General features: G+C 45.4%; 1 protein-coding gene across 2 annotated transcripts in view; it reads left to right on the forward strand.

Annotated features, from left to right (window-relative positions):
- The window catches only part of ADD2 (adducin 2), a 349565-nt gene that overhangs the window by 146831 nt on the left and 174886 nt on the right, over positions 1–27848 (forward strand). For both annotated transcript variants that reach the window (XM_085633439.1, XM_085633440.1), the window contains exons 6-7: positions 11393–11542; positions 23259–23402. In XM_085633439.1, coding sequence (XP_085489565.1) covers positions 11393–11542; positions 23259–23402 — 294 coding nt within the window. The remainder of the gene's footprint in view (positions 1–11392; positions 11543–23258; positions 23403–27848) is intronic.

A 27848-nucleotide genomic window follows, 5' to 3' on the forward strand; every position in this document is an offset into this window, starting at 1 on the left:
CATGAGGCCAAATGAAACAAATTTGCGATGTTTTGCCGGGATCTGTTCCATATAGCCACGCAGCGCCACCAAGGAGGACCTCGGAATGTATATTGGGACCATGTGGTCCAAAGCAGTTAAGACCATGGACCAGTACTCATGCACCTCTGGACACGACCAGGCAAGATGGAGAAAGTCAGCAGAGTCCGCTCTGCATCTGTCGCACCTGTTCGTGTCTCGTAGCCCATATTTGTGTAGCTGTAGTGGGGTGTAATGACTGCGCTGAAGAAATCTATAATGAATAATGCGCAGTCTGCTGTTTGAGGAAATCTGTTCAGTGTGCTTGCAGCAAAAACCTCACTGCTCGTCCGTGAGAGGTTGATCCAGTTCAGCTGACTATTTGTCCCGGGCAGCACACGCTGAGTATATAGTATCAATGTACATAGTGCGGTATAATGCGGATACTAGGTGTGCGGCTGTGGGTGTGCGTAGTATATGGTGCAGTGGTACAAGTGTCTCGGGCTCATCTGGATATGCAGGTGTGCAATCTTTCATTCCATGTCGTAAGCGAGTGTATAAAAAAGTTTCTATGGTGGTGGGTGGGGGGTCCGAGAAGAGTTGGTGTAGGGTGCGGAATTTACCGTTTAAAAATAAATCGCCCCAATGGTGAATATTACACGCCCTTATCACTTTGCAGAACACCCCTTCCTGCAGCAGGGGCAGCTGTGGGTGATATACCAGTGGGAGAAGTGGCGAGTAGATGCACGTTACTTGTGTTCTATCAGCGATGTGTTGCCAAGCTTTGAGTGTACATTCCACAGAATTGGGCCGTGGCTCTTGAGGTCTAGTTGTCGAGAGAAGTACACCCTCCAGTGGGGTGGGGTGCGCAAGCCAGTGCTCAGTTGCTACATGAGGTGTGTAGCGCGGGGGGTTGAACCAGAAATATGCAAAATGTACCAATGTGATAGTAGAGTTCAAAATTGGGAATGTCAAATCCCTCCTGCGCGTATGGACGCATTAGCGTGTCCTATTTTATCTGGGGTTGTTTGTCTCCCCATACTAGTCTAATGAGCTCGGCGCGTAGGCTAGCAAAGAAATGTCGCCCGGGGTCATATGGAATATTCAGGAATAGATAAAGAATGTTCGGTAATATCACCATTTTTATTAGAGAGATGCGGCCTGCCATGGTCAGTGGGAGTGCATTCCACCGGGTCACGCATCCAGTAATGTGGTCCATGGCACGTCCATAATTCAGTCGCATCAGCTCCTCCCGGTCTGCTGTAATCGTGATCCCCAAATACCGCACTTCACCATCGCACCAAGCTATGGGATAGTCAATATCAAAAGGTATGGCAGCCGCTGTCAAAGGGAAAACCTGGGATTTAGTCCAGTTTATATATATCCCTGATTTACCACCATATCTAACGAATTTCCTGAGTAATGGGTTCAGATTTCGCCCTGGGTCCTTCACATAGAGTGTGACATCGTTCGCGTATAGGGATATGAGTACAGGGCGTAAGAGACACCGCAGCCCTTTCTCAGCATGGTGCTGTCTGAGTTTGGCAGCTAATGGCTCCATTGCAAGGGCAAAAAGTAGGGGAGATGGCGGGCAGCCCTGACGGGTAACCCTTGATAGTGCAATGAGTGGCGAGAGTAGCCCATTTATTTGGACCCGAGCTTTTGGTGCCGTGTATAAGAGCTTGATATAAGACATGAACCCAAGGGGGAACCCCATATTTTGGAGTATGTTGAATAGGTAACCCCATTCTACCGAATCAATGGCCTTTGTAGCGTCTAGAAAGACCGCCGCTAGGGCCAGTTTGGGGTCAACATTTTGGAGTATGGAGAACAAAGTTTGCAAATTATGAGCGGTGGCTCTTCCAGGGATGAAACCCGCCTGGTCTGGGAGGACCAATTTTTCCATAAGGAGCTTTAGCCGGTTTGCGATTAACTTTGGCAATATCTTGGCATCTGTATTTATTAGTGAAAGAGGGCGATACGATTCGCACTTGTCCGCAGATTTGCCTGGTTTTAAGAGTGAGATTATTAGCGCCTCTCTCATTGACTCAGGAAGGAGCCGCAGTTCTTGCGCCTCCAAGAACACCTCTTTTAAAACCGGGAGATGTTGGTCAAGGTATCTTTTGTAAAACTCGATCGGGATGCCATCGGGCCCGGGGGCCTTCCCCGATGACATCTGCATGATGGCTTCGCGGAGCTCATCATCTTCAAACGGGGCCTCTAGAAACTGCCTCTGACCATCCCCCAGCCACCCCAGCGCTACATCTTCAAGGTACTGTGACATATCCAGAGGGGCGTCTTGACGTGTGGTGTATAAATCCACATAGAAGTCGGTGAAGGCTCACAGTATGTCCCGGCTATCCCTATGTCTCGTCCCGTCTCCTCCCACCACCGCCAACACATAGTTGGAGAATCGAGGTGGCCTGATCTCCGACGCCAGCAATTTCCCCGGCCTTTCCCCCTCGCCGTACAGCCGTGCTGTGAAATATTTGCCTTTAAACCTGGCCTCAAGCTCCGCTGTATCCATATATTCGGACATTTTTTCTCGGAGGAGCGCCCTATGGACACTCGATGCCTCCGTTCACATGTTTTGCTCAAATGCTTTTAGGTCTATTTCTAGCGTGTGTAGTGTGAGCCGTAGGTCCCGAAGCACTCCGAAACTTTTTGACATGCATATCCAATGCATGATTACCTTAAAGGCTTCCCATACCGTGTATGCGTACTCAACCGAGCCTTTATTCCTGGCGAAGAAGTCAGTGATTTCTTCACCTACCTCTGCTTGGAACACTGAGTCCAATAGCGCTCCCAGTTCCAACCTCCAGCATCGTTGGGACGTAAGCAAGTTGGGTGGCATGATTGTCAAACACACAGGGGCCTGATCGGAAAACACACAGGGGCCTGATCGGAATGCGTTCTGGCCAAGTGCTCGACTGATTGAATCCATGAGCTGACCCCCCTGGAACAGACCTAATAGTCTAGCCGTGACCAAGTGTGATGTCCAGCCGTATAGTACGTGCCTTCTCTAGTAGCTGGGTCGGTGTATCTCCAGGCGTCTATAAGTCCATGGTCTAAAAATAATTGAGATAGGGTATCTTGTGTGTTGTTATAGTGCAGTGGGAGGGGACTGGACCTATCTAGCGCAGGATGCAGTGCAACATTAAAGTCTCCTTCCCATAGGTTGTGAGTCGACCCCACTTTGATTACTTGTCCCCAGAGGGTGGTGAAGTAGTCTGGGGTGTCTATATTGGGGCCATAACAGGAAACCAAAGTAACTGACTGGGTGCCTAGTGTGCCCCAAAGCAGACAGCTGTGGCCCGAGGGATCACTATAAGTGCCACCGAGTATGAAGGGCGTGCCTCTCTTGATTAATATGAGTGTACCTCGTGAATATGTGGAGTAGGAAGAGAAAACCCTTGTGGAGACCCACCTACTCCTGAAACATGACCCTCGGCGGGGATCTATATGTGTTTCTTGCAACATCGCTATCTGTATGTTGGGCCTGTCCAGATACGCCAGGATGTGACGTCATTTGCGGGGGTCGCCCAATCCTCTTGCATTCCACGTGAGTAGTTTAATTCGTACAGATTCAGTGTGTCTTGCCATTATGAACGGGTGACTGAAATTTTGGGTAGTTACTGTTGGCAACGCAATTAACCTCAAGTTTTCTTGGTGCATCTGGTCCTCAAGTGTGAAACATGCCGGACAATCTTAGTCTCTTGATAACAATAACATTTCCTAACAACCACAGCCCATCCTTCCCCTTCCCAACAGTCCCCAACCTTTGCCAGTTAGGCGAGCGTCAACACCCCAACCCACCCCCTCCCACAACAGCACCCCGACCGTGCCTGTAATAAGATACCCTCCCATCCTCCCAAATAGCCAAAAATGGTCAACCTGTGCTATGTAAAGTCACAACCTTAACTCTGTATAGGCGGAAGTTACACTATATAGAACGTAAAGTGAAAATGAACAGAAATGGGGATCTCCCATACAGAGGGGCGCCAGTGAGCTACAACAACCCTTCCCATAGTTCCACTCCGCTGCCGTGCAGTGCCCACATGGTCCCACAAGGGGGTGGGGAGGGAGCGGTAAGGGAAAGGGGCCTAGCAATAGGTATTACCGTATGACCACTATCTTTCCTAAAATAACTTCAGGGATCTACAACTATTAAACACAAGTAACCAATAGCTCTGCCAACAATCCTAGTATACTAATAACATCTTTCGCCCAGAAGGGCACTTAGCTGTTCACAGTAGTCTCAGTCTGGAGGTAGTGCCGGTAGATGAAGAGTGTCATTCAACTCCGGAGGTCCCATAGCGGCAGCCGGGTCATTTGAATTGCAGCAACCCAGCGGGTTCTTTCACTGTTCCCTCACTTAGTGAGGGCAAACCCCCTCCCTAACCCAGCCAACTTGAAGAACGCATCACATTCTGGTTAATCGTCCGTTAGAGAGGGTGATCTGGACAGTCGTTCCTGCCGCGGCGATTTTCGCTGTGCGGCTCTGAGGAAGTCTTCCACTTGCTGGGGAGTGTTGCAGATAATCTGTTTGCCATCGTGCAATATCCGGCGCCTTGCAGGACACATTAGGGTGTACTCGATTTGAGCCTTACGTAGTTTGAGCTTTACTGGCAGAAACTTCCTCCGTGCTTCCTGTACTGCCATCGTAAAATCCGGATAGATGGTGTAGTCGTTCTATTCGAAGTGCAGATGTTTTGTTTCACAAGCTTTCCGGAGGGCCACGTCTCAAGCCCGGTAATTTAGCAGACGTGCTATTATGGGTCGCGGGGCACTTCCCGGGCGAGGCCGAGGACCCAGGGAGCGGTGTGCCCTCTCCACCACCATGTGAGCCGAGAATGATTCCGCTCCAAATGTAGTGACCAGCAGCCGCTCCACAAACTCTTCCATACGGCCCGTATTTGTACTTTCGGGTATGCCAAGAATGTGAACATTGTTGCGGTGACTTCTGGCCTCCAAATCTTCGTTCTTCGCTGCTATAACCCTTAAAATGTTGTCTATGTGCGACACTTGCTTTTGTATCTGGGCATCCTTATTGTCTGATATCCTCCATTCCGCTTCCTTGATTTGGCCGTCATGTTTGTCTACCGTTTGCACTAGGAAGTCAAGTCTATTATTCATAGTGTCCATCTCACTTAGACTGTGTTTCATGGCAAGGAGTACTGTCTTTACGCCATCTTCTGGGGTTGGCGGGGAGGTGTGAGGCTGCTCCATGCTGGTGGATCCAGAGTCCACCGAGTTGGACCTAGTGGATGTTTTCTTGTTGTCAAAGGTGAGACGAGGCTGGCGACCATCAGGTTTTCCCATCTTGTAGGTGGGTGGTAATAGCTACCGGCCCTGCCGTCAGAAGGTGCCTTGGCGCAAGTTGTTGGTGTCCGTCCGCCGCCGGCTTCACCGTTTGGTAGTGTTATTTCCTATTGGCTCTGGCCCGAGGTGGCAACCGCCATCTAATAGGGCGTCGGGCCTGTTGCAACGCAGGAGAGCATGGGGCCCAAGGTCAGAACCAGAGCCTCACCTTACCCAACCGTGGCAGTCACTTATTATCCATTCATGCAGGGGGGCCACTTGTCTGTGGGGGGCCGTTATATCTGTGCACCACTTCTGTGTCTTAGTCCATCAGCGACTGAGGCCGCCACCCCTACCACTTTTTCAATGTGACGTGTGTAGTGCGCAGAGCTCAGGCTCCGTCTGCCCACTTCCCTACGTGTCCGGACACTTCCTGAAGGAATTACCGTGTGCCGCGTTGTATAGTCTACGGCAGTTGGCAGTTATGCTGCAGTGGGCCCAGTGCAGTCCCAGAGGGTAAATTATGATGGAGCGCAGCGGGGGCCCACGCTGTCCCGCAGTGCAGAGCTTCCTAGCTGGGGGGCCGATCCCGCGGCTATCTCTCAGGACCTATCTTACTCAGTTGTCCAAGCAGTCTCATGCGAGGGGGAGCAAGTTGCGAAGATCGGGGCTCCCCCGCTCCGGCCCCTCGCCCGCACCTTGGGTGACTGGTAAAAATGGCGCAGAGTTCTTTTTGGGTGTTCTGCATCCGTCTCCGTCCCCCCGTCTCGCCCGATCTGTGCCTCACCTATGCCTTACTTCCAAGCGGATCTGCACCAGATTGTACGTCCGCTCTCCGCCCACCTCCGTAGTCCAGCAGCGTTTGTGGATCTGCTGATGCACGGTGAAGGGGCCCAGCGCCACGCGGGATCCCCGGGGCTCCCGTAACACAGTGATCCGTCCCAGGAAACCACGGTCACAGCGTCCAAGTCCCCCAGCAGCTTCCACACGCTCTAGTCACACCGCAACTTCTTGTGGGTCGGGATTTTTTTACTACAGCTGCCCCTTCATTTCAGCAGGTAGAACACCGTTTTTCATGCTGATCTTTAGTGGTGCTGGAGGAAAAATAAAGGATCTAATTTGCCAGGCCACCAGAGCCTCACAAGAGTGCAGCCATTTTGGACGTGCGCCACCTAGCGCCCACTCCTTGCCGGAGATTGCATCAGAAATTCCAGGAAGAGGCTCAAATTGACAGTTAAAGTCACCTCCAACTATCAACCTCATATCCGGGGGGAGAGTACAGATAAAGGAATTCAGTAAATCAAGGGTTGGAGATTCTTTGCTCAGACTAACAGGTCGAGAGTAGATGTTAATGAGAGCAAACTTTAGCTTGGTTGGAAAATTAAGAGTTACACATTAGATGTCGCTGGACAGAGTATTCAACTGACTAGCTGTGCAGCCCAGGTCTGAGCCAACCCAAATACATAAGCCCTGAGACGGTCTACCCCTATCTCTTGTGATAGCTGGGATATTGAATGACGCAAACCCCACCCTAATAGAATCCTCCTGTGCCCATGTTTCTTGGTACATACAGATGTCGTAATCGTCAACGAAAAGCCCCCAATCTGGGCAAGGCAGTTTATTCTTAAGGCCTACAACATTCCAGGATAGGACCTTCAGCTTACTCCCTGTATGGAGCATTTTGTTGGGGCATCCGGGGGGTGAGCATCAAGGGTGGAAGAGCTCACTGAAGGAATGATGGTGGGGCCGACAGATGTTTTCGTAGATTGAATTACCCTACAGGTATTTAAATTGGACAAAACAGGAAATATTGGAGTTATAAGTCCAGGCAGATCTCGTAACCCTGCCATCCCCTTGTCCACTTGTGGAGTTGTTACAGCCCTGTCCTTTGGTTGTAACCCTATCCCAGAATGAATGGGCTGACCTAGTTGTCCTCGATCAGGCTCCACTGGTCCTCCTGGGGACCGCCGGGTGGTCTTTTCCTGGGCTATTCCCATTATCTCTGTTTGTCAATCCACTTCTTCCAAAACCCCATATCTGTTTGTTACAGGTACATTGTAAAATGGGGGTCTAATGCGAGAATACACATTACCAATGTTCTGGTGAGCAACAGTCCGCCTACCAAGTTCTAAGATGGTATTGGCCCTGTCTGAGTTGTAGCAATGGGAATAGAAAAAGTCAAACGGGAGGGCTCTCACTTCAGTGTGGGTTTCTACGGGACTCGGTTTCTGGGTTGTTAGTCAACGAACAGTCTGGGGATTTTAAAAGTTGATGATCACACAGTCCCTTTGGATTGTTTTTTTACTGGTTCCCACCCAAGCGACTCTGCGAACCATTAATATTTCTCCACCCTTTCATAGGGGACTCCCTCTGGCCATTCTTGAGTTCTGGTACCCCTGCCAGAATAATCACATAGGGGGATGAAGCAGCGGGTAAGTTTAGAATTGGCTTGGTCATTACTCCTGTCCTGCCTGGTGGGCTCTCTTCCCCCCCAACCCTTCTCTACTTACACTAGGTCCTGAAGACGTGTTATTTATTTGCTGGATATTCCGCATGGTGTGAGTTGTACCGTAATTCCTAGTGTCTAGGTGCGTTATATGCCCTTTCCCCGTGGTGTGGACCAAGACTCTGAGAGGTGCGATTACTACCACAGTTAGTGTTTATGTAAGTAGAGGGGTCTTGGGTTCTAAATGTCTCTGGGTTGTCTAGAGGCATCTGGCTTATAAGATCTACCTGGCAGCAGAAGTCACTCCCCCTCGATATAGTTTGTATTTTGTTAGTACAAGAATGTGCTTGCCTTGAATCCCCTATGGCTGTCAGGTTGTGTATACGGTCAACTAACGGGGCAACTTCTTCATTCACTATAACTGTCAGTTGGGTCAGCAGGTCTGCTAATAGGGTCTGAGCCCAAAATGTGTAGTTCGAATCCAAACTAGTATTAACAGTACGCTCTACAGCTACATTTAAATTAGCTGTAGGTTCTGCATTTACTTCAGATCCCCCTTCAGCTTTCTTGCTTTTGGGTGCCTCCCCCACTGGTTGCTTCCGCTTCCCATTCTTTCGAGTGCCTAAAACTTCATCCCCCTTTCGAGTTATAGTTGTCGGTGCTTCTGTTTGAAGTGGGGAGGACAAGGGCACAATCTCCATAGGTGGAGGGGCTACAGAGATAATTTTAGAAATAGGTGATACTGTCAGCGGCAGAGAGAGATCTGGAGTTATTGACAGACGCCATTCGATAAGTGTTGTTTCAGTTGTGACAGTACCTATAGCCCTCTGTAGCATTCTATTGATGAAATTTGAAAGAAATGGGGGGGATAAGTTTGCTTGAGGGCGAGACTGTCTAGTAACACAAGTATGTTTCCCCATGGTTCAGCCCGAGGGAAGCCTCTGCTCAGCCACCCGCTATACAAACCAACAGACGATCAGGAGAGCTTATGAGCAATGTATTAGACGTGTAATCCGGAGAGGTTAATTAGACCCATATACATGCAGGAGAAGCTAACCATTGATCCCCACCCCTTCAAATCGCCGTAGGTGGAATCAGGCAATCCTACTACAACCAAGATGAAGTAGTGCCAACGGCAGCCCAGTCCACTATATGAATAAGTGTTAGTCCAAAGTTATCCCTTGTGGCGAGGTGATTTTAAGGCACTGCCCTGTTCATCGAGACATGTATTCTTCCCTAGAAACTTCCTCGTGAGCCGCTAAAAGATAACAGCTAGTGATAAATACACAAGATTTATTACTGGGCGAGTTGTATGGGCAGGATACAACAAACCAAGTCTTACCCCTGGTTTTCGTTGAGAATTGTAATCAAGGGGGCTGGCCCTGCCCAGCCTCTTCCTGTCAATGACGGGCAAGGACGGGCCCGCCCTTGGCCCAGGCTTTGCCAGGGCGCGTCCTGCGGTGCTATTTGTAGCGCGAAGGGCTCATGCTCCTCCCTCCAGGGAGAACAAGGATCCCTGGGACTAGGAGTCCCCAGCCAGACAGCAACCAGGCAGCAAGAACAGCGTCCTGCGGGTGTTCACAGCGCTATTTGTAGCGCGAAGGACTCACGCTCCTCCCTCCAGGGAGAACAAGGATTCCTGGGACTAGGAGTCCCTAGCCAGACAGCAACCAGGCAGCAAGAACAGGGTTCGGTCAGTTAACATTTCAAGTCTGTTAGCCATACTATTTTTAATGCTCGCATGATCGTGGTTGAACTCCACAAATAGTTGCACAGCTCCCCGGCCACCCATTAGCTGAGGGGCTTTTGCTCATGGCTGTCACTGGGCACTATCCAGTGGGTATGGTCTGGCTCAGTTGTGTTTGCAGTCACTAGGAGCACCCACAAACACTGTCTTTGGGCACAAAGTACCCACCTCTGATCACAATCACAAAGTGGGAGGAGTTTGATGTACCACTATCAGGGCATATATGTTTATCTCATACATCCCTTAGTCAATCAAGGGCCGTTGCAACTACCAGCCATGCCATGGCCAGGACAATGGGATGTTTGTAACTTAAGGCAGAAAGGTTGTCCTTTTGTAGACCACCTATCAGGGGCCTTGTGACAGACGTCTCCGGTGCAGGAAAGCATTCACAGTCGTTCATAAATGTTGAAATGAAGAGCAGGGCATTACAAGGCCAGTGCACCAGAGGCTTTTAGACCTGATCTGTTGCTTATAACCATAAAGGTATGATGATTGTAAATCTCCCATTGTGCTGACCCTTGAGATTTTATGATTCCATGTATCTTGATTCTATGAATCAGGATGTGGTACATAACTCGGATATGGCACATATGTTCTGGTCATGCCCAGCCGCTGCGGCTCTATGAACTGAAGTTAAAATATACTAACCACACTGACAGATTGTACAGACCTTCAGACTCTGGAAGGTGCATTACTGGGGTTTTATAGGTGCGAAAAGACCCACAAAGACTAGGCGATGCTTATTGCTCGTCATGCCACAGCGAGGCATTGGAAAGCAACCACACTTCTGACAATATAGCATTAGCGCGCAGCAAAAATCGAATGGGGTAGGCCTGAGGCGGTTGCGCTGAGGAGGGAAGAGGTTAGGGGCCTTCGCAGGGTTCCTATTACTGAGTACTGGGAGAATATGATACAAGGGCTGCAGGAAATACAAGATGTTTCTTCGGACGGGTAATAGTCATTAGAGTCTCCTGAACTCCCCCTGGTAATCTTAGTAGAGTCTGGTGACTCCAGGGAGGCGATATTATTCTGCTATGCTTGATGGGTTGGCTGACTGCTGTTCCTATTTTTTGTGAGGGAAGAGTGAGGGGCTCTGGAGTTATAAAATGGTGTACACTGAATTATGATCATGTGTATATCCTTGAAACTGTGGGAAGCACCATATAGATGGACTGCAAGATATAATGTATGTAGACATTTTTTATATACACACGGTTAATGTGATCTATTATCTGGTTTAGTTTGTTTGATACCAGTTTTATTTCATATTGAACCATGTACTCCTGTCACAGACTGATATCCACTGCATCTGGCGACGTACCAACGTCGTTCCTCGATTGTATTGTATGATATGCATATTATGACCTAAAAATCTATTAAAAATTGGTTAAAAAAAAGAATCAGGATGTGGAATTTGGTAGCATTAATACCCAACTACATTAATCTTAGGTGTGCAAAAATATTTGTGAGTTGGGCCCACACAGTTACGGTGGTAGGAGGCTTTGAGCAATGTGGTTGTTTTAGAGCAGTGTGCATTTTCAGTATGTAAGTATTTCCCCCTTTCTTAGTTTAATGTATATATGTTCACCTGGGTTCTCATCTCTTGACATATGAGCTACTTATGCTAGACAAATGTAAAGTTGGGTGGTAATTAAAATCCATTGATTTATGACAGAAAATGCTCCACCTGGAGGATAATCCACTGAATTAATTTATTTCACTAGAGGAATAGTTTAGTGGTGGAAATTCAGGTGACAGATTCACCCACAGAATGTGAGAGGTCTCCTCCATAAATCAGGATTTTTCATTAGAGGGCTTTAGTGATCTCAACTTGAGCTAAAACCTCCTCATCTGACACAATCATTGATGATTATATTCATGTGCATTTTATTCCATCACAGGTAAAGGTAAACATTTTGGGAGAAGTGGTGGAAAAGGGAAGTACCAATTTTGAAGCAGATGCTTCAGGATTCAGCCTGCACTCAGCCATATACGCAGCCAGACCCGATGTGAAGTGCATCATCCACTTACACACTCCTGCCACGGCAGCGGTAAGAAGTTATTTTATTTTGTATTTGCTTCCATAGCCACTGGGCAAGTATTTAGTGAATGCTCGTTTTAATTATTTAATTATTAAAATGCATTTCTTTTAGAGAAAGGTTCGTTTTTCAGAATGTGATTGCAGATATTTTTTCTTAGAAAGACTGCATTCAGATCCACATGCTATAACAATATATGAGCTAGTTCAAAGCATAGTGATGTGCCATTTAATTTTGTAGTACAATGCAGTGCGGAGGAATGAATAACTCCTCTGATATGAATGTTCTAACGTTTGTTCAAATTCTGTATATTCATTTTTCTTTATAGTTTATCAGGTTCAGATGCCCAGAAGGGGTAGTAGCTTGCATTTGTGTTGTCTACAACTAGTTAGCTAACTTCTGGGCTACCATGGCCAGCTGGGACAAGGCAGTATCTGTTTTTTTCGGTCTCTCCTCCTTGTACATTCAGCAGCTGTGGTGGTGCACAAGGTTGAGGGCAGGACAAAAATGAGCTGAGCATGGGCCCCATCTAGTTTCTCCTGATAGAGACGCCACAAGCTTAAGGAGACCTTCCTTTAGGCACACCCTTTTATACCCCAGTCACTCCTCCCCAAACCTATTTGATGCCCCTGTTATCTGTAGTTCCCGAGACAGTGGTATATGGAGGATTGCCATGGTACTCATAATAAAGCCACAGCTCTGATTATGTTACCAAAAGTGTCCCTGTCCTTTCTAAGTCCCAAAACATATATTCTACCCTTTTCTAAGTCATTCTCAATGTGGCAGTATGGAGTAAGCTAGCCCATATGCCTCTTTCCAGAAAGCACTTTAGGAACATGACTGTATCCTCATATTTTGAAGTGCCTTTGACTAGGAGCAGGTGTCACAGAAAGGACCGATCCTGCCTCATCAACTTGTGTAAGACTTACTGGAAGCATCTATTCGTCACACTGTGAGAAAGGTCCACTCTTTGGAAGCCAGTGGACTGCATAAAGTCAGTCTAACCACTCCCCTCCTATCCCTACACAACCCTGTTATGGTATATTCCTTATTTGCTTTCATACGTTCTCTGGGCATTCAGACAGCATCCTGCCTCCTTTTGGGACTTTTTTAATGCTATCCATCTCACTTCCCATGTATTCAGAATGTAACCTCCTTCCCATTCATTCCCTCAGCATATTATTTATACTGGAATTGAATGAGCCCTCTAAAAGTCTCCCAACAGTGATGCCAGCTTTCCATTGAGGCGTTCCTCTTGCAACCCTAAACTCTATTAGGGGAGAGAACAGCTTACTCCAGCCCGCCAATCTCTACGTTCTCAGCAGACACCACTGGGCCCTAGGTCTGCCTGTTAACTTCTCAGCCTGGCCCTTGTGTGTTCCTCCTAGGATTTTGATTTTGATAATGAAGTAGAGTATTTGGGCAACGTTTTTCCATGGTCAGTCAATCTCTAGGCAGAGGGCAAATGGAAAAAAAGGAAAGGTTAATAAAGTAGGGAGATTTGCAGTGACTTTGCCTTAAGGCCTCCTGTTTTTACTGACTTAGTTTTTTCTGGCCTTGGGACTCAGTACACTTTACGAATGCTAAAGTGCTTCTGATCTCTCCTTAAAACATGGTAACATTGGCTTGTACCCAGTTGGCATATTTAATTTAATTATAAGTCCCTAGTACAGTGCACTAAATGTACCCAGGGCCTGTAAATTAAATGCTACTAGTGGGCCTGCAGCACTGATTCTGTCACCCACTTAAGTAGCCCTTTAAACATATCTTGCATCAGCCATTGCAGAAGCTTTGTGTGCAGTTTAAACTGGAATTTCGACCTGGCAAAATAAACATTTTGCCAGGCCCAAATCTTTTTTTTAATACATATAATTTGCCTATAAGTTAGGTCCTGGATGGCCCTAAAGATAAGCAGTTCATTTTAGTGCTTTGGTATAATACACTTTTTAAATGCTACATTTCAATTTTACATTTACATGTTTGGCGTCTCTGGAATCACAATTGAAAATCCTAACATGGTGAAGTTGGATTTTAAATTACAATTCTGAAAATGCCACTTTTAGGGCCATATGTAGGTAACATACTATTTACCAATTCATAAATACCGAATTTTACTGATTCGGTATTTATGAATCAGTAAATAGTATGTAGGTAAACAATCAGTAATTATTACCGATTCGGTAAATATTGGTATTTATGAATCGGTATTTACCGAATCGGTAATAATGCATCCCTTCCCATTCATTCCTATGGGCCTGGAGGCCCATAGGAATGAATGGGAAGCCATTTACTATTACTGATTCGGTAAATACCAAATCGGTAATACGGGAAGCATAATCATGGGTGGCTGGGTGTCACATTGACACCCTGTTGCACCCCTGATTCGTGCATGTGTGCACATGTGGCGCACATACATGCCCTAAGGGCATGTATGTCTGCCACGTGGCACTTTTAAATCATCCAAATTTAGATTTTTGAAAGGTATTCGTTATTTAACATCAACCTGTAGTTGGTGTTAAATACCGAATCCTTACTACTGAAATTCACTCACTTGAGTGCTCCCTACATATGATTTAAGGATTCGGTAATTTACCGAATCTGTATTTTACCGATTCAGTATTTTACCGATCCATTACCGATTCGGTAAATTACCGAATCCTTAAATCATGCCTCCTACATCTCAAATGCCTAAATACCGGTCGGTAACGGGATATTTACCGAATTTCGGCCGTTACCGACCGGTATTTAGCTACCTACATGAGGCCCTAAGAAAGTTACTAAAGAAAGGTAACACTATTTGCGGCCTTAGCTGTTGCACTGCTGCAAAGGGAAAGTCTTCCATATAAACTAAGTTAATACTGTGAACCAAGTAATCCATAGTAAACCAATCAATTTAGTCCTTAGTAATCGTCATCATCTCAATGTATGTATAGAATCAATCCGGAGACAGCTATATTGCAGTGAAAGCTTTATTCATGCATTTTCAAACGTTTTCTGAAGCCCATCCAAGCTTTTACATAAACGTGTGCGGTCAATCGTATTTCACAACAAGACTTTCAATATAACCCAATGCATTTCAAACCAATTAGGTTCATCGTCAGGGATTGCTGTAAAAGATTAAAAGAGAGCACTTAGCCATCCACTCTAGAATGTAACCTACTCAGTGTTTAAAGAAACAAGCGATGTCATCCCTTTAAATTACAAAAATCACCCCCCTTAGCCACCCTCATCAATACCCCAAACAATGTGAAAACGATAAAACAATAAGAGCCTCCTCTCATAAATGCTACTAATTAAAGGTTTAAAAAAAACTAATATACACTTGAAAACCTCCCCATCTATATTCACAACTAAGATAGAAAAACAACCTATCCCATCACGAAAAAACAAATTCCCCCCGTTTACCTCGTGAAAGCCCGATTCGGCATTATGATCTCATTTATACCTTCCCTCGTTCTTGAACGATCAGTTACAATGCTCACTCCCTCCCGAGTCGCTCTTTTAAACCTCTCGCTCAATGAAACCCCATGACTACCCCATTTAAAGTGAGAACATACTCTTTACAAAAAAACATCACTACTACAAATCCCATGATGCATTACCCCCGCAATACATAAGCCCAAAACGGAAAAACTTTGTAAACGACACTCTACACATAAGTCAAAAAGCCTAAATGCACCATAATAAGTGAAAGAAAATGTGATATGTTAAACATAACAATTGCCTGGAATTTATAAAAAACGTAAAATAAACTATAGCAGTCTATAGTCAACTATTACGATTACTAAGGACTAAATTGATTGGTTTAATATGGATTACTTGGTTCACAGTGTTAACTTGGTTTATATGGAAGACTTTCCCTTCGCAGCAGTACAACAGCTAAGGCCGCAAATCTAATTGCATCATACAACAAGAAAAATTGTTGAACAAAAGTTAATCTTTGGTTGAAGCATTATTTACAATTATTCTGGATACATATGATTTATGATGTTGAAATTCGATTAGACTGTTAGAATTCACATTGATTGTGCACACGGTTTTTCAAGTGAATGTTCGCTTGGGTTTGTTGCAATTTCTTGCCTTAGCCATGTGATGTCTGCAACCTGTCTCTGGTCACTTGACTGAGTTTAGTTGGCAGTTGGCCTTTGTATATTCCTCCTAGACAGCCACACACAATGGAAGCTTAGGTGTGACTGGATGGATCATCACTGGCAGCATCGGAGGGAGGAGCTGGGCACAGCCCCACTTACACCTGAATAGGCTGTGTCTTGTCTCCACACAAAGCACTGCATACTCCCTGTAGTTAGTCTGTAGTCAGGGCAGGAAAGGAATGGCACTTGTGCACTTCAAAGGCATTCCTCTAGAAGCTTCTCCCACTTCAAAAACACAACTGTGTATAAAAGAAGGACCCCAGACACCACCACTCCAGTATACTTCTGGACTTGTGGATACTGATGGGAAGAGGATGTAGCCTTAAGGCTAAAGCGGTTGACCTTGAAGCTGGGGAACCGGGTTCGAGTCTCAGCAACGACGCTCAACATCCTGTGATTCTGGGAACATCACTTAATCTCCCCTTGCCTAACAAAAATGAATATGTCTTTCTGTTAAGAAACTGGTGCTTGTGTAAAGCGCTCTGATACCCGATGCCTCGAGTCTAATTTGCGCTATATAAAACTCTAAAAAAAAATTATCTGCAAGGAAGAAGGACTGCTGTACTACTACAAGGACTGCCACTCTGCTAGACAGCTGCTCTACAGGAACTGCTGTCCTGTTGTGTTGACCTGTTGCCTGTTGCCCTCTTCTCTGGGGAAGAACTGGGTCTGCAACTTCATCTTGAACCCAGGACCCCAGAGTGACTCAAAGGGCTAGTCTGCTGCCTCCTGATCTTAGCCTGAGGGACAAAAAAGGCTCCCAAACAGCTCCTGGACCAATCTTCAGGGAGTTCCGGACCCCCCAAAGGTGCCTCTTAGGTCCTGGAACCTGGATGGGGCTCTCGAGCTTTTGAAATCAAGCTTTTGGGCTCTTTGCCACGGTGAACCACGGCGCTTGCACCGAAAATCAGCACAAGCCGCCCCCAGTCCGCCTCTTTATACAGCAGCATTGACAGTCTGCGGGGGACCGTCAATGTGAAGCTCCAGCCTGCCCATCCGCGAGGTCAGGCCTGCTCTTCGTGCCACACCGACTGGCATCTAGGATGTTCACCTTGCTCCTCATGACCCTCTTAAACACGAACAGGACTCTTGGCACAAAACTTGAGAAGGTAAATCTTTAGCAGGACTAATCTGGGACGCAAACCATGAAACCTGTATGGGGCACATATAACTCAGGTAAAGAAAATTCAGTACCCCAGGACACCATCAAACTCAGCCCAATAACTATTGTAGCAAGGTTCGTAGATCCACCAGCCACTCGGGCGTTGCCTCCTAAAACAGAGGCTCAGCAGCCTCGTACCACTGGAAATTATGCCATTGACACTAGGATTATATGTCCCAGCGCCAGCAGCCATGTAGTCCTGATGTATCCTGAGTACAAATCTGGAGATCCTTTTAACCTTCTCAGCCGTGGCAGCATCCTTTGTTTTCTAAGCCTAATTCCAGACACCAGGAACATGACTACAGCTGACATTGTCTCAGTTAAATTCCTGGTTCCTAGATCATGATGAATCAATGAAACCACCAAGGTGACCTGGTCATCCTCAACTGCTGCAACCAGGTACTGGGGTCGCTGTGACCTTCAAAAACCAGGGGATATGGGCGTCATCTACTGTAGAACAGCATACCCCCACATCCTACTAACCCACAAGATGAACCAGGTGCCCACCATTCCACATAATGGCTCTTTCTCAATCTTGAGGAATGCATGGAGCAAATCTCCAATGCCCCCCAACTCTCACACTCCTTCACAGCCTGTGAGCGTCACTGGGGGGCTTTTGCAAGACTACGATTGGAGCTGGATTCCAGGAACCCTGAACCAACCAAAAAGCCAAGCATGAATATGACCTATAACACCAGCATTGCCGGATCAGGCAGGCAAGCTTCAAATCTGCTCATGGAAGATCAAGGGTTTGTTAGACAAACTAGCGGACAGTGAGACATTGAAATACTTGCTACAAAAGACATGGGCTGAAAAGGTGCCAAAGATCCTAGGCTACATTAATTACACAGTCCCTGCTACAAAAGAAGCCAACTATGCAGTAAGTCCTAATTACTCTAAAACAGGACGCACGCTGACTCAACTTAGCGCCCATGAACATCTACTTACCCTCAAAATTGAAATTCAAACAGTTGCCTAAAGATAATCTAATAAATGAAATTTCAGACCTGGAAGATTGATCACACCCTTCTGAAATATGCTTTCATGGAACTTTACATGAACTCACTGGGGTCAACGCAAGTTGAGGACCTACTGACAGCTCAGAAGGCTTTCTGGCTGACCAAGCTCAAAATCCCTCCTTTGAGCATGACAAAAAGGACAGAGCACTTATCAGAGAACTAGAATCCCTCAACTTACGAGCAATTAACGGCCGTTACCACAAATGGCTGCCCACGGCCCTTCTCTTACTACAACCATCCACTCATACACTTAGTTTCCAGTTCCTCATTAAAGCCAAGGGACAAACGCGACCACTTACTGCAAGAGGTATGCCTTGCCATTTCCTTGGAAAGCCACAAAGTAACAGACGCAAGGCAGTATCAATATGGTAAACAACAAGAAAGTTACATGGTCATAAAGGACAATCCATGATCTATCAGAAGTAGCCAAAAGTTCACTAGCAGCCCTCCTGGACAACACGAGGAAAGCCCACATCACTTGGGAGCAATTTACAACAAAATTTGTTCACAACCAGACAGCCACAGGAGGCAGCTCCAGAAATGTGTACAGCGTCACCCGACCGACAAACAAAAGAGCTAGAAGAGAGCCTAAATAAATCTCTCTGTGCTTATCACAAAATCCCTAGCAACGGCACACTAAAAATAAAACTGGAGGCCTTTCCCAGTATTGAATTGCATAGTGGTGTTGATAGTAATGTGTGTGTGTTTTGCATGTATGAGAAGATGACCTTGATTGTGATTCATAGTGCTTTTCAGTATATTTGAGTGCCTTCTAACATCAAGGACCAATGCTCTCAGAATTACACTAAGCATAATTGCCTCTGTTGTTCATGACTGAACCACACATTCTAATTTTGCCACATTTTCCATGTGGTGCTGTCTCAATTGATGTGTACTTGTCAGCATTCTTGTCGGCCATCTCTCCTTTGTGAGCTTTGCTTCTAAGTTTGAACATTTATACCTATTGATATTTGTTCTGTGTGTTGTAGCCAGAACGCCTTCGAAAGTGGTATCTTTTGTTTTATGGCAGCCATCCATTTGGCATACAAGAAAACATTCAATTCCCTTCAACAGTATAAGGGATACATTTCCTCTACTGTACGTTTTAAGGATATTACTAATCAATGAGGAGTTCTACGATCATTTAGAGGAGTGAAATAGAAATTCCTCCACTTCCACAGCTGTAGGATAAATGGCATCTGCATTATTAAAATAACCACTCCAAGCTTGTAATGTCTTGCAAATACCTATTTTGAGCAGGTTAGAGCAAGTCATTTGAAAACCAGTTGCAGGTCAGAATGTTTAGCAACATGAAGATAGATTATTTATTTCCTGAACTCAACAGTGTAATAATTAAGAACTGTAATTAATATGTATCGCCTACAAAGCATGCTTTGCTGCGCAAAGGAACAAGGTGATCAAATCTATTAAACCTTTAGTCAAATTTCCCAGTTAAAAATGGGTGAAGGGGTGCCCTCTGTCACCCTTGTTATTCGTTTTATATATGGAGCCCTTTGCGGAACGTGTCCGCCAACATGGCGCAATCACGGGGATTTATATTGGCGACAGGGAACACAAGATCTCTCTCTATGCAGACGATGTTGTTCTCTTCCTCACTCAGCCATTTACCTCCATACCCCCCCTCATGCAGGAGATTGAAGAATTTGGCCTAGTATCCGGCTTCAAAATCAATAATAAAAAAAATGCAAGTCCTCAGCCCAACTATCCCTCCTGACCCCCTTTATAGGCCACCCTGAAGTTCCTCCTGCTCAGGCAGGATGCTGTTACATCAAATGTCAGGAAGCCAACTGTAAGAGGGCAACCTCTTCGATGTAGAGGTGATAATGGACTTTCCCCAACTTTCTTCCAACTGTGGCTTGCCTAGAGCAGCCTCTTGGCAATACTTTTTTTTTGTGGCACTGGGTCACATATCCTCCCGCACGCAAGCCGCGCATTAACAACATTTTAAAAATGGTTTATAACCCAAAAATCGGACAAGCGCTTGCTTTCAGACATATACTCCTTTCTTCTTACACCCACAAAAGTTAAGTCCCCTGCACAGCATAGATGGGAGACAGAGTGCAAGCGTGAATTCTCCTCCAAAGAATTGCATGACATAATGCACAGAGCCAGGGCCTTGTCTTGTAGCACCGCTGGGAAAGAAATGTTTCTCAAGATAGCACACTACTGATACTACACTCCCGATAGGGTGGCATGCTGAAAGCCCGGGGAGAACGCTCATAGCTGGCACCAATGTGGCCAGTTGGGCACTGTTTGACATTTGTTATGGCATTGCCCGAAGATACCACCTTTCTGGGACTCAATACTACCTGACATAAATGCCACCTATAACTCAGATATACCTAAATTTCCTAGCTACATACTCCTGGGACTCCCCAATGCCTTAACCTACCCTCTTGGGTCGTGCCAGGGAAGGGCCATTACCTTGGCACTAGGTGCTGTCAATCAGGTGTTGGTCTCTAAATGGGGAATGGACGGAGTTCCAACTAGGTTGGACTGACAGCAAGCATTACACATAAGCTACACCGCTCCGACAAAACATGAGGCTCCACTATAGAGTTCTTGTCAACTGAATTCACTGAACTGACATGCCTGAGATATCTACAGGTACTCCGACTCACCGGGATTTCCTCCACGACAGATGGACATAGCTCACAGATATAGAATTAAATGCAGAAATGACATGTTTTGCTCCCCGAACTATTGGCCACCACCAGCTTCCTGAGACACTTCTCTTATCTTCCTTTCTCTGGACTCACTACCACACCCTACCCTATTCTTTTCTAAACATCCATATAATGATCCTCCCCACCGGCCACTGGATGTAGGTGGCAGCTATTGTTCTATTTGCAAATTTCAATGAAAAAAGAGTTAAACCATAAAAATGGATGACTTTGTCTGGTATGGAGCTGATATCTAGGATCTTAGCGTGGATGTATCACCCATCTGTTGGGTTCCATAAGGTGTGTGGAAAATAACAGCGGGCAAATGCTAATCTACAACAACAGTTCCAGTAAAGACGGACATTGGCTTTGTTTTCCTTAAGGCAAAGATCATCATTGCAAATGTCTACCATGAAATTAATAGGTAATATAGTCAGACCAGCTACCTATCACAGACCATGGAAGGAGACTGACAAACCTAATACAAGAATTGACTATATGACCATACTTCTATAAAAGAAGCTTGACACCGTAAGCCTCTGGGAAATTTCAAAACCTCTTCATAGCAATCGCTTTTACAAAGGAGCTACCAGGACCCTGCAAAACCGACGCCTAAAAATGATATTGGAATAGCCTGTTTCTAACAAAACTTTAACTTTACTATTTAAACTCAGTCCCTAGCCTAGGTTCCAGTCCCTTGCTAGGAGCCATAAAGAAGGACTCTTTCTGCCATACTGCCTGAAAATACCAAGCACCTCTGTAGCACTGTGGCCAATCCCACCTTTACCCAAGAATGTGACACAGAAGGCTCGAACTCATGTTAAAGAAGATTATTGATATGTAATTAGGGCATTTCTTTTTATAAACAATTCATCAAAATACTTACAATGAATACCTACAAATGCCCATTCATCATATTTAAGTTCCTTTAAAACCGAACCCACACTGTTTCCATGTGAAGTGCCGAAGGGAAGTGCGGACACGCAAGAAGTGAGTGTGAGCGAAAGGTGAGGGCTACTGTTAAACTGAGAGAAGATAGCTGAGAGGTTATCTGGGACCTAAAAAGATAATTTGATGCGGCAAGGGACAGCAGCGATAGGGGAAGAGAGAGAGTACTGGGGTGGGTGCTGAGCAGTGAATAATTTGTAATAAAACATGTGCCAGGGCCCTCACCAGTAGGCTACTGTAACTTTAACAACCCACCCATTGCCTTGCCTGCGTGGCCAATGACAATACCTATGCAACTACCAACCATAACAATTGTACAAGTGTGACTATTCAGACTATTTCAAGCCCCCAAAGCTATAAGAATGGCATGGGTGTCAGGAGTTTATTGTTTTTAATGTATACTGAATAAATAAACAGCTGTTCTGCTCATCTCTAAATTACACAGACAGAGCCACCATGTGGAAGACTGTCATAATGCCAGTGTGCACAATTAGGTGCCTGTGCGGAGCACCGGAAACCACCTGCTCAAATTAGGCACTGGTGCTGATGTAACAGGGGAGAGGGACGTTGGTTCAAGTAGTTGTGGAAGAAAAAAGGAGAGATGTGAAAGATGAATGGGGGACTGGAGAGGTGTAAGATACAAATAGACCAAAATTGGAATGGAGAGACTTGAGGTGAATGAGAAGTGCTGAGGGGCACGGGAGGTGACAGGGCCAGAGAGGCCATGAGATAAATGCTGGAGTCTGTTAGAGATGAGGGCAGTGAACAGCCAGAGTGGCAAGAGGTGAATAAAGGTGAAGTGAGAGGTTGAATGAGGAGAATTCAGAAGTTGTAAAAAGGGGTGAAAGAAAATGGCCTGCAAAGTGAAAGAGGGATCCTGGGTTGGGAGAGGAGAGAAGAGAGGGACGGAAGGGAGGGGGTGAGAGGAAAGCAGCATGGGTAAACTGCTTAACTCTGCACAAGACCACCAGGATTTTAAGGGACCCCTGCTGCTCCCGGCCAGGGCCAGGTGAGCTTCTAATGTGGCAGCATGTATTCCTGCAGAGTGGAAGACCCTTCACAAAGGTTGACTAGACATTTTTCAGATGTTAATTGCTGTATTTTGGTTATAAACTGGTACTGATGGGGTGAAATCTTTCCTCAGTGTTACTGTGTGTAAAAAATGTCAAAATAATGAAGCAATGCTATTACATAACATTATTTACATTTTCTTCCTACAAAATTTAGTCAAGCCTGTCGCGTAATTTGGTCTTCACCTGCCTCATAATTCCATTCGCCCTGTCTACAGGTTTTGAAATTATTGTCAGGAGGGGGTCCTTACACCTGAAAATGTTGACAGGGGGGTCTCGGCATCCAAAAGTTGGAAGACCTCTCTTCTAGTGGTAGTTGAGAGTTGACTAAGGGCCCGATTCACAAAAGGCCTCCACACTCGTGGCGGGGGCCTGCAGTCGTGGGGAGTCTTCGCACTCGGGGTAGAATCTCTGCAATGATAATTCTCACTGCCGAGTTTCTGCCCCGAGTGTGGAGACTCCCACGTGATTGCGGGGCCTCCGCCACGAGTGCAGAGACTCCCGCGCAATTTCGGGGCCTCCGCCACGAGTGCGGAGACTCCCTCGCGATTGCGGGGCCTCCGCCATCAGTGCAGAGGCCCTTTGTGAATCAGGCCCACAATGTTTATTTTTTAGCATGAATATATTATTGGTAAAACATTGAATGTTAATTGTGTTAGTTTAAGAAGTGTGTTTTGTTGTTTTTTCTCTCCAGGTGTCTGCAATGAAATGTGGCATTCTTCCAGTCTCACATGAAGCACTTCTGATTGGGGATGTTGTATACTTTGATTTCAATGGTGACATGGAAGAGGAAACTGACAGGATTGAGCTTCAGAAGTGCCTGGGTCCAACTTGCAAGGTGGAGTACTATACACGTGCTGATATTACTTTAAAACATAAGTACTATTATTAATATTGCCATTTGAAACTTATATAGCGGCTACGTTTTGTTTATGGACGTGCATTCTGAAATCGATTTAGGTGAGTTTTAATTTTCTCGAAAGTAGAAAGGTTTGAGATTGGTTCTAAGGCAGTTTGTACAACATTGTTTTTATACATTGTTTTTTTTCTGATTCGTCATATCCTGTGAAATCTACATGTGTATTTCCTGGTTCTACATTTCACGTGGACTTTAGAATGTGAACATCTTACTGACTGAGATCCTGCTGAAAGTGGGGGTTGTTAGACACAGAAGTTTGCAATATTATTTGACACATCCATTTGTCTTACTCGCGCTTGTCTGTGAAGTTGATGGACCCTCGTTATTTTTTAGGGTGTACTGAAAACCTCCCTCACCCCAAGTATAGGATTAACTGTTAGCAGAAGTTGGGTTTAAATAGGGACAGATGCTGCGATTGGACGCGTTCCAGTTTTCGTTTTAAAGTGAAAGCTCTTTCTAAATAATCGGATTACTGCATCTCTCATTTGGTGATTGAAAGCGGTCATAGTGCTGTAACTAGATGTAGTTCTTATTCAGAATACAATGCAAAGAACTCTCATGTTTCCCAGACCGCCATCCGTCTAACCTATGGTGCAATTTTAGCAATGATTTCCATATAGACATTTCCTGAAAGTGAGCACTTCTCCGGTCGTATTTTTATTTTGGAGTTTATTTAGCTAGAGCTCGACCTGAAGGTATTGGAGCGCTTTACATGAGCACCAGTTACATAACAGAAGGCCACATTCATTTTTTTTTCTAAGGCATGGGGAGATTAAGTGATTTGACAAGGATCACAGGATGTTGATCCAACGCTGAGACTCGAACCTCGTTCCCCAGTTCCAAAGTTGGCAGCTCTGGCTGTAACGCCACACCCTCTCCTTCATGCTCATTACCAGGCCCATCATCATTTCTCCACCTGACATTGTATGTGGAGCCCCTTGTCATCCGTAGTCGAAAATAAATGTTTTTTTTTTCATTTACTTGTATTATTGTGACAATTTTCTTTAACCAATTGAGAACACCTTGTGGATTATGTGTGACTTTGTCGTCTGTCACATGTCTTCTTCTTGTTTCTATGGGTTTCTTCCCTCTTAGTCTTACCCTGGGGCATTTCAGTCTCCAAGTGTTCTGGTTGGATGAGTTTATGCTCCCCATCATGCAGCGTGTGCTATATATATATACATATATATATTTGTAAATTTTTTGCAAAGACCCAGCAGCAGCAAAGTGCTACCAGACCACTCGCTCATCTGCTTTGTACCTTTGCACACTTTTGCACACTTTTTCACTATTTTTAATTTACTTTTCTAACAGGGATGTCACCATGTTAGAACAGTATATTAAAAATAATAAAATGGATGTCATGTCAGAACATACAGGGGCGTGCTTGCATCTCAACAGTCTTATGGGCATGAGTGCATTCATGAAGAAATTGGTATTGGTTTTCATTAATAGGAAATTTTCCCTCCCTCCATGCATGTGTCATGATGCATACATTTTCAGGCGAATAGCAATAAAATGAAATAAAAAAGCAATGTGCAAGCAAATAGCGCAAACTTTTAGTGCTCAGACCATTTGGCTTTTCAAATGCTTGTTATTTGCTGCTTTCTATGCATATACTATTTTATTAAGGTTTACTCAAACATCGCTGTAGCATAAACAAAATCTTACACCAGCGGGCATTTTATAAAGAAAGTAAATAAACATTTTCATTTGTGACAGCTTATCACCATAACACACATACACACACACATGCACGCACACGCGCGCGCGCGCGCACACACACACACACACACACGGATGCACACACAGAGGAAAATGTAGAGACAAAAATAAGTAACACAGCAACATATCACCATATCGTTGTGGCAATAATGACATTTGTTGGACCTGGCCCTTTCTACAGGGTCATACAAAAACCTTTTGCCTTCCTCCACCCTTTTTTTCTGAACTTCTTTTTGTTGGCTTTAGCACTCTGGGCAGTTTACCACTGCTAACCAGTGTTAAAGTGTATGTACTCTCTCCTCTAAACATGATATAATTGGTTGACACCTGTTTGATATTTGATTTACATGTAAGCCCCTTGAAAAGTGGTATACCATATACCCAGGGCCTGTAAATGAAATGCTTCTTGTGGTCCTGAAGCCACCCACAGAAGTAGACTTTCAAACTTGTCTCAGGCCTGCCACTGCATCACCTGTGTGTGACATGGCATATAAATATACTTAGCCAAACTTTAAACACCCCTTTTATTCTACATAGGTCACACCTAAGATAGGTCCTAGGTAGCCCTATGGCAGGGTGCTGTGTAAGTAAAAGGTAGGGCATGCACCTTTATGTTTTGCATCCCTGGTAGTGTGAGGCCTATTACTCTCATAGGCTAGCAATGTGAGTTCCCTTATATACTTTTACGTGGCATTTGCCATGTTTAGTATGTTTAGAGTGATAGTGATAAATCCTCCTTACTGATGAAGTTAATTTCACATTACTAATTTAGAAATGGCACTTTTAGAAAGTGGGCATTTCTCTGTGCATATAACTCTTTGTGCCTGATAGCCTGTCTCCAATAAACATCTGGGCTGGGTGACAGTTTCACAGGAAGGGTTGGGTGTGACGGGTATACATCTGCATTCATCTGCAAACTGATAGTCTTCCTGGGCAGGAAGAGGGAGAGGTGGCTCCACTTACATCTGAATAGGTTGGTTCCTGTTCTCACACAAAGGGATGATTTAGCCCGCAGTGCATGGCTGATACAACGTTGGTTGAGGACTGGGTGCTGTCTGCCTCTCCAAGTCAAGTGCCTCACAAAGGACCGGCACTGTCCTAGCCTGACTCGCAGTGCTCTAGCAGAGTGTGCTGAGCTCTTGAGCACTCTAAAAGTGAAGTGCGGCACCCATGGCTGGCGTGTCCCCTTCTTGACTTGTGCTGCACAGGTCGTGTGCGCAGAGCCGAATTCCTGAATGAGACGCGTTGCCTATGCTACAGAGAGGCCCAGATGACATCAGTACATACTCTACCTCGCCCCCAGGGAGCGGAACCCAACGTGTTACAGCCATGTCCATTACTCATTTAGAAGTGCCTGCCTTGATCTGGACCCCAGTGGCGGTTTGCAGTCGCCTTGCTCTACCCGGAAGAGGCCACCGTATCTGCCCGTCTTTATTCAGACCTCTGCAGCGGTGTGCTGCCACCCGGATCAGACTGAGAGAGGTACTGTGAGAAATTTTTGCCATGCTGCACGCGTAGGTGGCTGGACTTGAACCTGCACTAAGTGAGGTACTGTGACCAGTTGTAGTTGCGCTGCATGTGTTGGGGATAATCCATTTTCACTTAGAGGAACTCGTGGAGCGTTGCGTTTCCCTGCTCCGGGGTTAGGGAAGTCCTCATGTTCGACCCCCACGGGGATCGTTGGGATTTCGCAGAATTACAGTGAAGAAGTTAATACGAGTGCAGGTGCTTCGGGGCCCTATTGTTACATACTGCAATCAATGTGATATTGTTTCTAACGACCTGCATAACTTGCAAAGTACTTATGTGATTCATGTCGTTTTGGTCTTGTGTTGGTTACAATATAGCAATCTATTTTTATAACCCTTTGTGGAGTGTCTCTTTGCAGTGCATTAATTGTGTTACTGTGTGTGTGTGTGTTGCACAAATGCTTTACACATTACCTGATGAATACAGGCCCCAGCTAGGCCCGCAGGACACAAGGGTTCGCTCTCCTGCAATGGAATCTATAAGGAAGTTGGCACGGAAACTGCAAAGTACAAAGACAAAGTTTATTAACCCTTAAGGGTGGTCCTACAATCCATACAACACCCTTCGGTATTGCATAGAGTAGCACACAGAACTTGCATACACGGTCCCCTTTTATACACAATAGAGGGGCTCATAAGTGGGTGGATACAACATGAGGCAGAGAATATTACCTTTTATGGTCATTTTCGATACTGAATCAATATATGGGCGGAGCTGACATACTCCTTGAGCCCGCGAAAACATGGTCAAGCAAGGCTAACTGATAACAGATGTGGTCAAGTCTGGGCATGCGCCAGACGGACAAAGGAGCTATTTATAGACTGTTACTAGGCAGAATACAAGAGCAACTAACACGAAAGTAGGACTCTTCTCGTGTTGAGCACGTGGAGACATGACAATACAAAATGGAGTCCAAACTTTAGTCAACATAACAAAAGAGACATGCTCCAAGGAAGGGGAATTCATGTCTTTAGTAAATGCTTAATCACATCGTCGTTTCAATTTACAACAGACGGCCCTTTCAGCATTTACTGAAGACATCCGGTTTGTTAGGATAATCATCATATATGTCAATTGTCATCATTTCTTCTACTTCTTTAGCTAAATGTT

This window comes from Triturus cristatus, chromosome 11, assembly GCF_964204655.1.
Source record: "Triturus cristatus chromosome 11, aTriCri1.1, whole genome shotgun sequence".
Taxonomy (NCBI): Eukaryota; Metazoa; Chordata; class Amphibia; order Caudata; family Salamandridae; genus Triturus; species Triturus cristatus.